Below are 15,586 nucleotides of genomic sequence, written 5' to 3'. Positions count from 1 at the left end.
AGCAGGTGTACTGGCTGCGGCCGCCCCCCTGCCTCCGACCGACCTCCCTTCCTGGGTCTCACACCCTCATTCCCACTAATTCCCTTCTTTTGGAAGACCTACGTGTTCCCCAAGGAGGCTCCCACCTGTGTGCCTCCTTCCCGCCTCCAGGCCGCCCCCCGCCCGTATGCCGCTACCCCACCGACAGGAAGGCCAGGGCGGGCCCGTGCGCGGCACAGGGGACCCGGGCACCGTCAGGACTCTGGGCGCAGAGGCGGAGGCGGCAGGGGATGAAGATGAGGGAGGATAGAAACGAGGAACCCGCGGTGCCTAAGCGTGGCTGCGGGCACTTTGGCGCGGCGGCGGTGATAGGGCCCCCTCCCTCCTTGTCCTCTGGCTGCCGCGTCGGCCTCCTCCCCGCCCGCCTCCGGCAGAGAGATGCTGCTGCAGGCGGGTGGGTGGGCGCTCCTCCCTGCGTCAGGAGGTGCGGCTCCCCCGGCCCGGCGCTGCCCTCCCCTTTCCTCTCCCCCCGCCGCTTTTATGTCTGTCTTTAAACGCCGCCGCAGTGAGGGTTGGGCACATGTGGCTGCCACTGCCTGCCCGCCGCTGAGCGCCGCGCCCGCACGGCCCCGCTCGCCATCCGCGCCCGCGGGGGCACCCGGACCCCCCTTTGCGCAGCTGGCGCCCGGCGGGCGGAGGTAAGGCACGGCACGGCACGGCGCTGAGCGTGGGTACGCGGGCCGGCCCGCGCTTCCCCAGCCCTGCCATGCGGCTGGGCGGCCGGGAGCGGGGCCGCCTCGCGTGTGTCGCCGGGCGGGAAGGGGCAGGATATGTGGGGGGTTTCTTTCCGCCCGGTGTCCGCCTTCCTGCGGATCGGGGGTCCTCACAAACCATCGGGAGGCTGCTTTCGCCTGGCGCCGGGCTCTCGCTGGCGGGGGGAGAGCCGGCCCCCCGGGAGACAATAGCGAGCGCCGGTTAAAAGCCGCCCATGTGTTTTTAACTCGGCGGTAGGTAAAAAGGATGTAGGGGGCTGTTTTAATTAGCGTTATTATTATTGCTATTGTTATTGGCAAGGGCGAAGAACTTACATCGTTTTCCGAGTAAAAGAAATTTCATTCATCTCCCGTGCGTTGCGTAAAAAAATCGCAGATGCGCGTGTAGCGCGTGTTCCGGGAGGCGCGGGCCGTCTGCCCCCGGGAGCAGCGCGGTGATGTGCCTCGCCGCACGGACCAGCCCGGGCCCGGGGACAGCAGGACCAGCCGGCTGCTGAGGGAGCCGGGTACCATGGGGAGCGGCCCCGGGCTCCATCGCCACGGCGCAGGGGGCGAGGGCCGGGCCCGGGCGCTGCATTGTTGCTGCGGAGCGTGGGCGGCGCCCGGCGGGGCCGCTCGGTGCCTCGCAGCGCCGCGCCGCTCGCGGCTGTCGCCCCGCCAAGGCGGGGGCAAGCCCCGCGGCCGGGGGCTGTGCGCCCGCTGTCAGCCATGTTTGGGTGGGTATGGTAATGAGGACCTTCTCCCAACCCTTGTGCCTCTTGGATTTATTTTCTGTGGAGGATTTCGATGGTTGCAGCCTGCCGTGTACTACGGCATGTCGACAGGGTGGATTGATACCTACGGTTTTCTCCTAGTGATTCCTTTTCGCTTCGATTTGCTTATTAATCCTTCTAATTTCCTATGCCTGTATTACCTGATTTTGTTCTCATTTTGCTAGCGTTAGAGCGAACTGGAATTTCTTCGCTTTTGCGGTGGAAGTGAATGAGATGATTGTAATATGTCCACACAGTCACACTGACCTGGCACACGTGAGAGCTGTGATGGGATTTCATCTGTTTAAGTAAATTGCACTTTAAGACCACATTATCATCAACTGTTTAATTTTCAGTGTGATACTGCTGCATAACAAGCTCACTGCTGTAGTACTGTTTTCTAAGATAAGTCTAATAATTTTTAAATGGCATGTTATCTGTCATCTCTGTCACTGTGGTATACCATAGGATGTGAACCTAATTTCCCCCTACAAAGAAAAGTGTAAATAAAGTAAATATTTTGTTGTCTGGTGCCGTGCAAATGTATGCTGGATGTGCTATGCAGGCAGCATTCTCCATTTGATTAAAAACCAATGGCAACCTAATCAGTTTCTTTGTATTTAGCAATATATTTCCCATTATCAGCATCACATTAGAAAGTAAACTGTGAAGAATATACTTAGGAAAGATTGCTTAATTTCATTTTGGCTAATAAACAAGTTTTTTGTTTACCCACACCTCATATTAAGATAATCTTAAAATCACAGCCTGCATGCAGTGCATATCAGACACTCCCTTTGGGCTCAGCTCTGCACTTTAGACTCAAGATCAAAAAATCCCATTGGTTTTCATCTGTACATGGAAAACCAAACCATTTTATAGCTATTCAGATGTATCAGCAATACAGAAAACTGAGTGTGTGAAACTGCCAAGGTATCTTGAAACTAGTTTTATAGCATAATCTGGTTCCTGTTGACCTTTCATTTCTTGTCATTCTTGTATTTGCCTTTTTCCATATTGCAAAAGCCCATATGCACAAAACTTTTCAAATGCTGAATTAGTCAGAAAAAATCAGTTTATTCAGAAACACAATCTACTCATTGCAGCTATTCCTTTTGATTTAGATTACATTCTTACATTCTGTAAGAGTAGTCACTGCTCAAGTGGTATTGAGTTACTCAAGTGGTATTTGTAGTAGAATCTTTCTGGGAAGCTTTTTTTTTTTTTTTTTTTTTTTTTTTTTTTAATCAATCTCTAGAGTAGTGTACCAGAAGTGTACACAACATTAAGGAAATTTTTACCTGTTTTCCCGATTACTTTCCATTGTTTTGACCATTTCACTCATCTTCATGAGTAATGCTCTTAATTAAAAGACAAAGTACATGTTGATTTTGGAAGAACAGCAGTTTTCAGTCTCAAATTTTATAGATCAGGATAATAGCAATGGTAGCAGCTTTTCCTTATGACTTCAGAGATCTCTGAATTCTCAGTTGCAGAATAACTTTGACCTATCAGCAGGTGACTGATTAAAACTTGCGCAACTACATTTGTCCTTGAAAATTCATTCAAATTAACCTTGCCAATGCTTAGGAAATGTATTGAAATGATTTAGGGAAAAAAAGTATCATTGACCGATGGCAACCAAGTGCGATTCTAGCGAAGAGTTGGAAGCCCAAATCCTGGCAAGACAGTGCACAGTGCTGTGAAAATGCCGTGGTGACTGCCAGAAGGGTTGCATTAGGCAATGGCAGTAACTGGGCTGAGCTTCCCGTAAGCCTGCACTGAAACAGAGCTCTGCATTCTTATGCTTCACTCTGCAGGCTAGGGATTCCTTGTTTGTATGGTAGAAAGCAAAGACAAAGTTTGTGTAGTCCTGTGGACAACAGTGCCTCAAGTCATAGTGCCAGTAATCTATTTGGGAAGCTTCTTGCTGCTGGCAAAGAACAGTTTTGCATTTCAAGTGTCAGAAATGTGTACTGCAATATTAATAATTCAGCATCTTCTCCCTAAGCCGAAATGGAGAAGGGATGAAAACTGTTATAGGACATTTACAGTGTTTGACTATCTATAGTAGAATTGGTATTAATAATTTTCTTTCTAAAGACATAGGCGTTTATTGTAACATAACTTGAAAGTGTGATTCATGTAATAAAATCAAATAATAATCAGATGGGTTGAGAAATAACCCATGTGTTCAGTTTGGCTTTTTGCTTGTATGTAAAAAACACAGAGGAAGAAATAATCACATAAATTCTTCCTATGGTCAACTCGATTTACCTATTGATCCATTCTAAAGCACAGAGGTCAGAGAATGAGGGTCTCAGGGCAGCTGTGTATCTGGTAATATATAATTTTCAGTAACTGATTTTGCAATTTAAGTAACTTTAGTAATTTATTTAAATACTTAATATATGTTTATAACCTCTGGCTTCTGAGAAATGTGATAAAATTGTACAATAAACTCATGGTTCTCCTGTATCTTATATGGTAAGCTTAGAATATGGAGATGTTGTTTCAAGTTGCCAGTAGTGGCACTTTTGAGTTTGACCAACCAGGGGTAGAGTTTCTTCATAATTGCTGAAATTACTTCACTTGAAGGAGTAGTAACTACTATTTGTTCCTTCAGTAAAGTATGTACAAGAAAAACTACTGAATAAGTGATACATTTTCTCCATTTGAATAGGAGGTTACAGTTAACTCATCCTGTAAGTCGCTGAAGTGTTTCAGTGAGGTTGATTTGTGAGAAGAAAATACTGAGGGACCTGTGAAAGCAGAAGTGAGAAACTACAGTAAGGCAAATTATTCTTTAGTGGTTATCTGCAGTGAAAAGAAAATCTGATGTTTTAGAGCTCTAGGTAGTAACATTCTGTCTCTAGATGTTTCTGTTGGGCCAGTAACTTGGCAGTAGTCATAAAAGCTGTTAAGATCATGTCTACTGATAATGAACAACCCTGAGAAAGAAACTTAGCAGATTTTGTCAATTTATTGTATTTGTTCTATAATAGTAGGAAGTCCTGTAGCTAAAATTTAAGGAGACTAATCTGGAACTTAAATTTTTTGCATTTGGTTCTGTGCAGGGTTTTGTTGTTGGATAAAGCCCTGAACAAAGTTTTGTAGGAATGGAGAACAAATTTCCCAGCAATATGAGACAGATGCAGTGTCACTGAAGTCTGTATAACTACCTGTATCTGCAGCAGGTGTGAATTTAGTCGTGCATTTTTAAATAGTTTTGCTGTAGTATAAATGGTTCTGCTGTAGACACCAGAATAAAAGCTTTTTCTAATGTGTTTAAGTCTTCCATAGCCCACAGAGCTCTTATTTTTTACAGTGTCATGAATGTGTAACAGATTTCTTTACATTCTTTAGTGATATTTCTGAGACATGCTAATATAAGTATAATTGTATAAATATAATTATCTTTAATTGCAATTGAGTTAAGCACTTATTGAATCTATATCTTACTTCCAGGCAGTATTAAACTAGGTAAGGAAAAATGCTAGATCATGTAGTTCATGCTGAAGAGCAGCATGGTGGTTGTTTCAGTTCATAGATAAAGATGGGCTTGACTAGGCAAAAAGGTTATGGTGTGTATTCCTATTTCCGCCAAAGAGCACAGTGCTGCATTGCAGCAGTAATTCAGTCTGTGCAATGACTCCTGTACCTGTGTAACTCTTCCTGAAATAATTAGCTGTACACAGATTCCCACAGCGATAGCCATTCTTCACAGTCAGTACTCCCATGAAACCTGGTTTGCTCCTGCAGTCTTCTTCCTCTCTTTTCCACTCAAATATGATGTTCACCGGGTATTCCCATCATTCTGTCTGCAGACTTAAAGCAGTCTGTTGCTCCTAAACCTTTGGTTTTCATTTTCTGTATTGGTTGTTCCCATCATGCATTTTCTTCCCAGGCTACTCTTCTTCACTTTTGCATATGGATTTTCCTCCAGTGATTTCACACAGACTGAAACATTTGGCATGAATATCAATAAAGATCATTTATGAACATGTGTCATGGTGAGAGTCCTGACGTTTAGTTCCATGTCTTCTGCTTAACCAAACAAGGTTTCTTCATTCAGAGTCAAAGGGAAGACTTGGTGAACAGGAACATAAAACAGAGGCTTGTGGGACTGAACTGGTACACCACACTGGCACAGTCTACTTTGAAAGCTGAGATTATAGTGATGTGAACTGGCTGCACCTTTTTATTGCATTTTGCCACCCTCACAGCAGCATGTTGGTATGTAACTGCTTCCTCAGGGAAGAATGCACTGCTCTGAAGAATAGAGTGGTGATCTCTTTAATCCCTTCAATGGCAAACATTGAATCTAAAAAAATATTGAGGATTATTTGTAACACATTGAAAATGAAATCTAAATAATTTTGTCAAATTGCTGTGTTTCCATCAGAACTAAAAATAAGTTTATAAAAGAAGAAAGTACACTGTTAGAATATTTTTTGGCTTTCCTTTTCAGAGGGGAGTGCTGGTTTTAAAAAGAAACACAGTGTATGAATTATTGTGTTGTAATTTATGTTGGTAAAACACTGCTAGAAGTTCGTTAATACTTAGTTATATCAGTCATTGCAATAGTACTGCGGGATGTTTTAAATATAAAATTGCCTTACAAATGGCATTTTATAGAGGTTTGTGCTGAATTTCCAAGAACGTGGGGCAGCTGTACTCATTATACTTCCAAATCCGTTAGTGAGGAGTTTTTTTGTGCCTGTTTTTCTGTACATGTTGAGAAAATCTCCAGCCTTGTAACTTTTAATTGTTTATTGGTATTACACAGCCGAGAGAACCAGAAGCACAGTGTTCTAGTAGGTATCTACACAGTGATTGGCACACAGATCTGTGTGATAGAGATACATCAGAGGGAACCCGACGTAAGATTCATTGCCAGTGTAACGGTGAAGAGGAGCAGCAGTGTTCAATAGAGACAGGACAACTCCCGTACTAGGCATTCCATGTGAAAAAAGATTGTGATAAAAGGACATACAGCGAAGTTTTTCAATGTCTTTTGGTGCTTTGACTCATGAAGTTCCTTTGGGTACTACTGCAAATGCTTTCAAGTTTGGTCAGTGGAGACGTTGCAAGTCTTACCTCCCCGTGCCAGCATTTCTGAATGCAGGCTTGAAGCTGAAGTAAAAGTTCTATAGCAAGCCGAGATCTCCCTGGGAGCTAATTTGGGTCTGAATTCCGTGTTGCAAGGGATTATTATTGCTTAATCTGTTAGTAATGTGGAGATCTAATCAGGTTGCTTTACTTGCATGCTGATGCATTGAGTTGATTCTTTTTCCATGGAAAAAAAACCCCACCAAAATTCTCACTGTGTTCTGAGAGAGAAAGTTGTGGTCTGCAATTTACTTGATATCAAAAAAGTCAGAAAAGTCTCACTGTTTTTAGTATGTGAAAGAAATAGATTTTAGCATACCAAGGACAATGCTAGTAAAACATAATTAAAATCTAACTCACATGTTTGATTTATTAAGCCTTTTTGCAAAAGTTCGTTTATGCCAACTCAGATTATTGATTGTTCTTATTTCAGTGACAGAATAATTTTCTAAACATTCTTTTAACTAAGCTGTTTACTGTTGATCAATTTCCATTCTGTTAAATTCCATCAAACAGTACAGACACTTGTTAAGTCAGTTTAAGAGTCGTTTTAGATTTCTTTATAAATGGAATTTTACATTAAAAAAGGAAAGCCTTTCTTATTTGCTCATTTCAGTCATGGAAAAGTCGAGAAAAACATGTTCTCCAGTAAATGTGAAAATAAAAATTTCCTTTCAGTGTTCTTATCTGACATGTTGCATCATTTGAGTCATGAAAAGGGTGAGAAGTTGAGAACTAAATCAGTTGATAAAATTCCATGGTCTAGATCCAAGACACAAAAAAAAGTACAACCTACAAACAAACAACTTTAATAAGGCTGAATTATATTTTAGACATTTCACTTTTAATCCGAGATACTGGTAATACCCTAGTAATATTTTAAAATACCTGACAAGATTTAGGACTTGGAGTGCTAATATAATGATAGTTTCTTTTAAGTATAATTTAAAAATCTACATAACAAATGACCATTTTACTAAGGATTTACAAAATTAACTGTCTCATCGCATAGTGCTCTATTTCTGTACAAGGCAGTATAGAAGGTAACAAGCACTGGAACTAACTGAAGAAGTTTAACAGAATTTAGTGTGATCCTTCCTAGTTTAGTGCTGAGGAACTTCAATACTGACTACATCCAAATAATGTGGGAACATAGAATAGCATTTTATATGGTGAAGTGCTCATTTTTAATACTCTGATGAGGAAAAAGAAAGCTTGTTCAGCGGTTCATGTTTAGCTCAACAGTGCTGCTGAGTAACTCTACTCTTTCTCCCTATTCAGACTTCATGCAGGAGCATTCATAGCTAGACCTAGCTCAAGCTGTGTAGTTTCATAGCAGTCTTCTGTGCAGGTTTGTTCTGAATCAAAGGGAGACTTCTGTGGATGGAACTGACTGTGTTCTGGGAGTGCCGAGCACGGAGCAGTAGACACCTTGCACAAACCAGCTGTGACTACTTCAAACATTTGTACCTGATGGTAGTATCTCTTGAGAGAGGAATCCTTGTTTGCTTTAATACCAACTCCTTTGGTATTAAAACGTTGTTAAATCTGACAGGTGGATAGTGCCTTTGAATTTATGATGTGTCCAGAAGGACTGCCCTCCATCCTTGGTGCAGTCTGGCTGGTGATAATGTATTGAATTAGGAAAATGGTACTGTTAGAGCTATGCACCAGTCTGCTGAGCATGCCTCCCTCGTTTTCTCAAGCCCTGCAAATGTTGCAAGTCTGTGGAGAACATACAGCATAATGGAAGGTTAATGAAAAGGAAGTTACTGTGATACTGTGCTAGAAGTAAAAGTCTCAAGCCCATTTATCCTGAAGTGTAGCAGTGCAGTGTTTAATGCATGACAGAACAGAGTGATGCAATTTTTGTTGGAATTGACTCATCAGTGAGAGCTCCAGATAAATCATGTTGCTGCCCTGCAAGTTACTCTATCTAAAATAATTAAAACAGGTATGACCTTTTAAAACATTTCAGAAAATACTGATGAATGGCTTTTGTCTTTTTGACAGAAAATCTCTTTTTGTTATTACAGTCAGAGAAGGATTTTAGACCTACAAATACTGATACAGTTTCACATGTGCAGCTGTTTAATTTTAATGTATTCCCTGAACTTGTTACTGGAACTGAGAAGCTGCTCTCTAATTTGCATCAGTGGAACAAAGGGGAAAAAATGTGACTGAAAGTAATGTTTGAAGTACCAGTGGCTCATGGTCCCAAAGTTCCATTAGGACTCCTTAAATGCTTCAACTTAATGTATTAAGTTTACATTTTGGTTCCACATAGGTACCTCAGTCAGAACTAAGAGCCACTGAATCAAGTATGAACTAGAAGAGGGTGTAGTCCTTTGAAGACTGCAATGCAAAAGACAGAACAGATGAAAAGAGGCCCACACAGACATTCATTTAGCCCAGATACACAGGATAGAGTATTAGGGTTTCTCTCTTGTTTATGCAACTTTTTCCCTATTCTACTGTTCTCTGTCTAGCTCATTTACTATAGGTGTTTGTTTTGGTTTAGTTTTTTGGTTTGTTTTGGGGTTTTTTTGGAAGAGCTGGTTTCAATCAAAGCAAAGCCTGGTGCTAGTCCTGCCGCATGTAAAAAGGAAGGTTTATAGGACCCTGAACCCTTCAGTGACAGTGGTGAACATGAAGCAGATCACAAGCCAAGTAGGTTCTACTATGCTTAAAAAAATTGGGCTGTCTGCCAGAGCTAGAGTTGCTGAGAGGAGGTAGTAACAGAAGGGAAAGTGAGAAGACTGTGATGGGAGTCTAGGGAATCAATGAAAAGAGGTTGCAATGGAGTTTAGTAGGCAACTGGAGTGAACCTTAACTTCCAAATCCTTGGAAATTATTGGAAAAAGTGGTTGCCCTGTTGGGCAGAAGGCTGGTGATAGTACTTGTGGTGGCAGGGGTTTTATTTCTGGTGCTGTGAAGTCTCATCTTGATAAGCTATGGGCTGGGTTCCAGCAGCTTAACGTCTTTCCTTTGGGTCTGGCACAGAAGCAGCTGTGAGGTGCTTGATCTCTCTGTGACTGTGTGAACATCTCTTGCAGTTCTCCACTGCATGGGATTTAGTCAGGGCATGATGCAGCCTTCGTACTATGGACCAGATGTTGCAGCAAGTCCATAAGCAAAAGCTGTAAGGTCTCATGTTTCCTGGAGTAATTTCTGATTCTCGTCAGTTAGCAGTTCTTGATTAGACTTCTTGTGTATTCTTTACAGAAGCCCTCTTTTGAGCTTTTTTGAAGCTTAACACATAATCTAAATCCCTTTTAAGACTCTTAATTGTGCAGATGGCTTTGCACACACTCATTTTATCCCATGTGATTAGTGAAGAATTTATTGGAAAACATTCTTCGCCAAAATCTTATGGTTACTTTTTGTATGGCAGCGGCAGGCAAGTCTGTCTGTCATTTTAAATGATTGTGTTTAAGAAAGCATGTATTCAAATGCAGGTGGTTTTGTTTCTTTATATACACATTTGAAACAGTAAGCTTTTAAAATGAATTTGGCATTTCTAATATTTCAGATAGTTTCTTAGAAACAGGAGATAATTAAAGATACCTAAAGAATCAAAGCTTATAGGAGGTGAGCATCTCTCCTTTCAGACTGTGACTGTGATTATATATTCCAGGATGAAGAATAGCAAGAAAATAAATCACCATTGCTTTTGAACTACTAGGTGTATCCTCTCTATCAAAATTTTAATTGCTGCACGACTTTCTGAAATGGTCTGAAGAACTTATTTTACTTTGGTTAAAGTATACTTCTAGTAAATTCGAGTACAGCTGTTAAGTCAGGAAGTAATGGAGTTGGGCTTCTACATTTTATGTAAAGAGCATACCCTTTTATACCTGATAAGGAGAGTCTTGTTACGTATCAAAATATGAGCAGTTAACCTATCAGTCCTTAGAAATTAAACCAAAACAAAACCCTTAACAAGTGAATGAAATATATTTTGTAAAATCTTTTAGACCAAATAGTGGACTTATTCCCTACAATTTGAAAGTGGTTTAACATCTCTTTCTTCTTGCTTTCTCATCCTGTCAAATCACTGAGGTATGCAGAAATGGGTAAAACAAAGCACACAATTTCAAAATTATGTTTCTTCTGCACAATAATATAATACTTGTTTTAATTTTTTTTCCCACAGATTATTTCAGTAGAACAAGTGTTCAGAAACAGAAATCCTTACTCTTGATTCCCTGGTATCAAGGACTCGTCAGACACCATCTTCAGTCTTTATTTAGTATTTTTTCCCAAACAGAGAGAGAGTCTACTTCAGTGTCCATCTGTCTCAGCTGAACATCATCTCCTTGCTGTTTGTTTCAAAGTACAAATGCCTAAGAACAGCAAGGTAGTGAAAAGAGAACTAGATGATGAGGTCATTGAGTCAGTTAAAGACCTGCTCTCTAATGAGGACTCTTCAGATGATGCCTTCAAGAAAAGTGAACTTATGGTTGATGATCAGGAAGAAAAAGATGTAGATGTTGAAGAAGGCTCAGATGTGGAAGATGAAAGACCTGCTTGGAATAGCAAACTCCAATATATTCTGGCACAAGTTGGATTTTCTGTGGGATTGGGGAATGTGTGGCGATTCCCTTATCTCTGTCAGAAGAATGGTGGAGGTAAGTTTTGTGATACAGCTAGTTGTATCTAGATGGTAATGCTAACCATTCAGAAATCAAAGTTAGCAGAGAGAGCCACAGTCAAACCTGCTCCAACATGTCAGATTTTTCTTTTAGTTTTTGCCAGAGCCTATGAGGAAAAACCCACATTCTCTTTATTTTGAAAGACATATTTCTTAAAGCAAGTAGCAGATTCTTCTAAGATGCCATTTCCTTATTTTAGGGTAGAAAGCTTTTGATTTGACCTTAGCTACTGCTTGAACCAGCAGCTACCTGTCACAATAGGACATGAAATAAAGATGCTTGATTCCAATCAGAAGGCAGTAGAAATCAGAAGGCTTTATTTACAATTCATTCAGCCCTTTTATAACATGCTGCACTAAGAAGGCACATTTTTGTTCCATAGGACGGACACCTCTCCCATTGGCTAAGTAACAGAAATAGCAAACAACACCTGTTGTTATCGGAAAGGAATATTGTTTACACAAAGTTGTTTTGGGGAAAAAAAAACCAAAACAAAACAAAAACAAACTGTTGAAAAGTTTCCCTTGAGAAGAGCTATCAATTCTCAGGCTCAGAAAATACCAGGTCCACAGCTACCCATAACACATAATTAGGGAGGATTGCATTGTTTAGGACCTGGTATTGTGCTTAAATGTTCTATTTAGTACTTTAACAATAAATCAGTGCATTAAAACTACATCTGTTGGAGTCCAGGGTAATTCGAGGGGTTTTTGGTTCAGACAGGAGGGGGAGATGTTGGAGTCCAGGGCTTGAGGAAAACCCCTCTAATTGTCCTAGACTCCAAGATATATTTACTTTAAAGAACAAGGCAGCATTTGGTCTTTTAGTATTTAGAGTTACTAAGTTTCACACCTTTACTTTCTAATTGCTTTTAGCTCCTGGCCATTTCATCATGATTTGCTTCTAGCAAGAACTTAAAAATATTCTGGGAGGGAAAAAGTGGGATTTTTTGTTGTTTCTTTTTTTGTTTGTTTGTTTTACTGATGATAAGTAATTTAAATCATTAAATTAAGGGACTGCATCTGTTTTTGTGCAGTTAGATGGTTTACTATTTTTCTGAATAACATGGTACCTTTCGCTTAAAACAATAACATCAAGCTTTTGGTAGTTGACCATCTGTGGTCTTGAATGCAGTTTGAAATATGAGGCTGTAGACTTTCCTTCCTCTATGAAAGCAGGATTAGTATTTCATCCAATGCTATACCATACCCAAATATACTACATTAATGCACACTTTATTGTGGTTAATTACTAAGCTAAATTCAAAACAAACCTTTCACTTTTTATGATACAGAAAGTGAATGTGTACAGAAAATGATGAATAACATTCTACTCCTGCTTATTTTCAAAGCTGAATGATACAACTGATGAAATTGAGGAGTATAGGCATGAGCCTAGCCTAGAATATGCTAAAAATGTAATTCTTTATTTGTTTTCTCTCAATTCAGGCACTAAAAATTAAGTTTATGCTTTCTAATATTCTGTCTTCAGGATAAAGTTAAATTCTTTTGTATCTAGTTAGTGATTTTTTTAACTATCATTTAAGTTTCTTTTTTTCTTTTATTCTGGAGAGAAAGTCATTAAACGATTGATTTGAAGTGTGGTGTCAAGATACAGTCTCAAGGGTAATAATGCAGCAGTTTATTTTGTATAGTTGTGTCCCTTTGAAAGTCTGTGTCTAATGAAGTTAGGAATTTTACAAACCAGTTGGATTCTCTTTTGAACTGAAAGAAGGGTTCCAGTGGTGTGGTCCTTGGGCTATTGGTTTCATGCCCTCATGTCCTTTTAAAGTTACTCTGTCAGTGAGGGTAAATTCAATTCTGGTCAAATATAAATGAATTAAGTTAGTTAATAATTTCACATTTCAGGGAAAAAAAAAAAAGAAATAAAACCCCTAAAACAGTAAATCAGCCAATCTTCAAGGATTATGACACTTTATTAATCAAACTTGAAAAAGTAACTGTGATGTCACTTGAGATTGTAGTTAAGTGTTTTCTCCTGTGCTGTGATTGCAGGAAATTTGATGTATAATATAATCTGTGGAGATACAATGCTTTCTGCACATGCTGAGACAAGGCTGTATTTGGCTTTTAACAATAATTTTGCACTATTTTAGCAAATGGCAGCCTTCTGAACAACAGAGAAAAGTAATTGATCATTAGAGCTGAAGCTTACTTGGTTTTCAAGTTAATCATAATACAAGATGGAGAAGGTGACGCAAAACTTTGAAATATGTAAAGTGCCTGTATGTGTGTGCAGATGGACAGATAATTCTCACAAGTCCATAGAAGAATAGGGGGAGGGAGGGAAAACTTCAAACACATGAAAAGAAAACGTCCACACATTTTATATGATATTCTGTTTTCTGCTACACATACTATTTCAAATAAGTATTCTAGGTAAAATTAGAGTGGTTTTATGTAACCCATGTAAATATCAGTGTCAGAACTTTTATGTTCTGCTGATAAAGGTTTACTATAAATACCCGTTGAACTCGCTGTAAGGTAGACTTTCACTGAGAAATGTATGACTAAGTCTCTACCTTCAGTCTAGACCTTCGTTTTCTTCCCTGTGTTTAACAAACTTATATCTGGAAAGTAACATGAGGGAGGACGAAAGTATATTAAAAAGTAGTAAACTAATAAATCCAGTTCCAATTTAAACCAAAAAGAATTAAAACCCATAGTTACCCATTAGTTTCCTTCACAGCCACCAGTAAAAAGCAAATCCTAACTGTGTAGTAATCTTCATAGTTACCTATTTTTTTTTAACTTCTGTGACAAGAGCAATTAAACATAAATAAGACGTGGCAAGGTTAGCCCAAATTGATAGATGTTATTTGAGAATTTTGTGGAGAAAAAATTGTGTATTTCCCAGTCTGTGTCCAGTAGAGATTTAGTTTGTGTATGTCTGTGGCCTGTGGTATAATGACACCCCTAACATCAGAGCTCTCTACAGCTTCAGTGATACACCTGTGATACCATCTTTAAAAGTAACTTGACTAGCACTACGCTGCAGTGAGAATTGGATGTCTGTATATATCTTTGCAATCTCTGTTTCTGGGTCTGGTCTGTTCCACCAAACCAATTTCCTTCAATTTATTTCTTGTGATTATTTGACCGTTACTTCTATTGCTTTAATTTACAGCAACTCATAAATATTTAGAGTAATATCTGCTATTTTTTATAGTTAACTACAGCTAGGCTGGGTAGCTCTTTACTGACTTTCCCATTTGTTATATTCCCAGAAAAATGTTTGTTGGGACAGGTGAGAGATAAGGCTGGTAGGCAGCTGGGATGTACTTGGATCCACATTGGAGATGTAGCTGTAATTCCTAATGTATCGAGTGGAAAAAAGAGTCTGGGAGGAGGCTGAGAGCGCTCTGGGGTGCTGTATTTTATGACTTTGAGAGGGAGGGTTCAAAGCAGTCTTTGGCTCTATGAAATAGGGGCTGAATATGTTCAGTAAAGTTTTGAGGAATGGACTGTAAATCTCTCTGTCCTCACCTCAGGCCATTCTTGCCCCTGGCAGGCAGTGCCCAGACCCCATCTGGCAGGCACCTCTTCCACCCTTTGCAGCCTAACACTAAAAAAAAGGCTGTTTCATCCTTGGTTCTTGATAAAGGCAGTTTGCACTGGAGCTGAGTATGCTCAGTTTCAGTTTTGCACTGTAGGATTTGTTCATTCCTCCTTTGCTACAGAAAGGTGAATATGTGTGTTTGTTCAGATAAGCACAGTTCCTATATAATCACTTCATAACCTCTGTTAGCGCAACATAGGTTCAGAGCTGCCTTAGCTTCCTGTTGTTGATAGTCTTAAAAATGAACTGCTCAAGTCTACCCAGTCTTGCCAAGATGCTCATAAATCTTACAAACTAGATTTGTAATTTCCTGGTGCTCATAACTGTCATCTGGAGGACAGCTTGCACACCTTTCACTATTTTCAAACAAAGAAAATATTCAAGGTTTATTCTGTTTGGTTGTAATTTTAGCAGAAGTATATTGATACTGTTATGTAAGTAGAGCTAACAAAAGAAAATTAAATTAGCTATTCTGCTAAAATGACTGAGTGTTACCTTAAAGTAAAGTGAGGAGTCTACCAGGTACTACATGCTCAAACATTTTGTGTTGCATTTTTGTGAGCATTAACTTAATTTTTCTGATTTTCCTTTTTTTTTTTGAAGGTAAGTCCTTTATAATATCTCTGTGGTGTAAAAAATCAAATGAACTACTAAACAATTAGAGATAAAAGCTGTGAGCAAAATAGGAATTTATACCAGATATTGTACAGATTGTACCAGATAATAGTGTCATTAA

The 15,586-nt window shown here is 39.8% G+C and overlaps 1 protein-coding gene across 1 annotated transcript in view; it reads left to right on the top strand.

The window, feature by feature from the left end:
• The first annotated feature begins 585 nt into the window (after positions 1-585).
• Positions 586-15,586, top strand: part of SLC6A15 (solute carrier family 6 member 15) — a 37,276-nt gene continuing 22,275 nt past the window's right edge. Inside the window, exons 1-2 of the mRNA XM_066319237.1 lie at positions 586-677; positions 10,773-11,247. Coding sequence (XP_066175334.1) covers positions 10,959-11,247 — 289 coding nt within the window. The 5' untranslated portion in view covers positions 586-677; positions 10,773-10,958. The remainder of the gene's footprint in view (positions 678-10,772; positions 11,248-15,586) is intronic.

This window comes from Sylvia atricapilla, chromosome 5 (genome assembly GCF_009819655.1).
Source record: "Sylvia atricapilla isolate bSylAtr1 chromosome 5, bSylAtr1.pri, whole genome shotgun sequence".
NCBI lineage: Eukaryota > Metazoa > Chordata > Aves > Passeriformes > Sylviidae > Sylvia > Sylvia atricapilla.
Note: the sequence above shows the minus strand (reverse complement) of the source record. Positions and strands in the feature narration are given on the sequence as shown.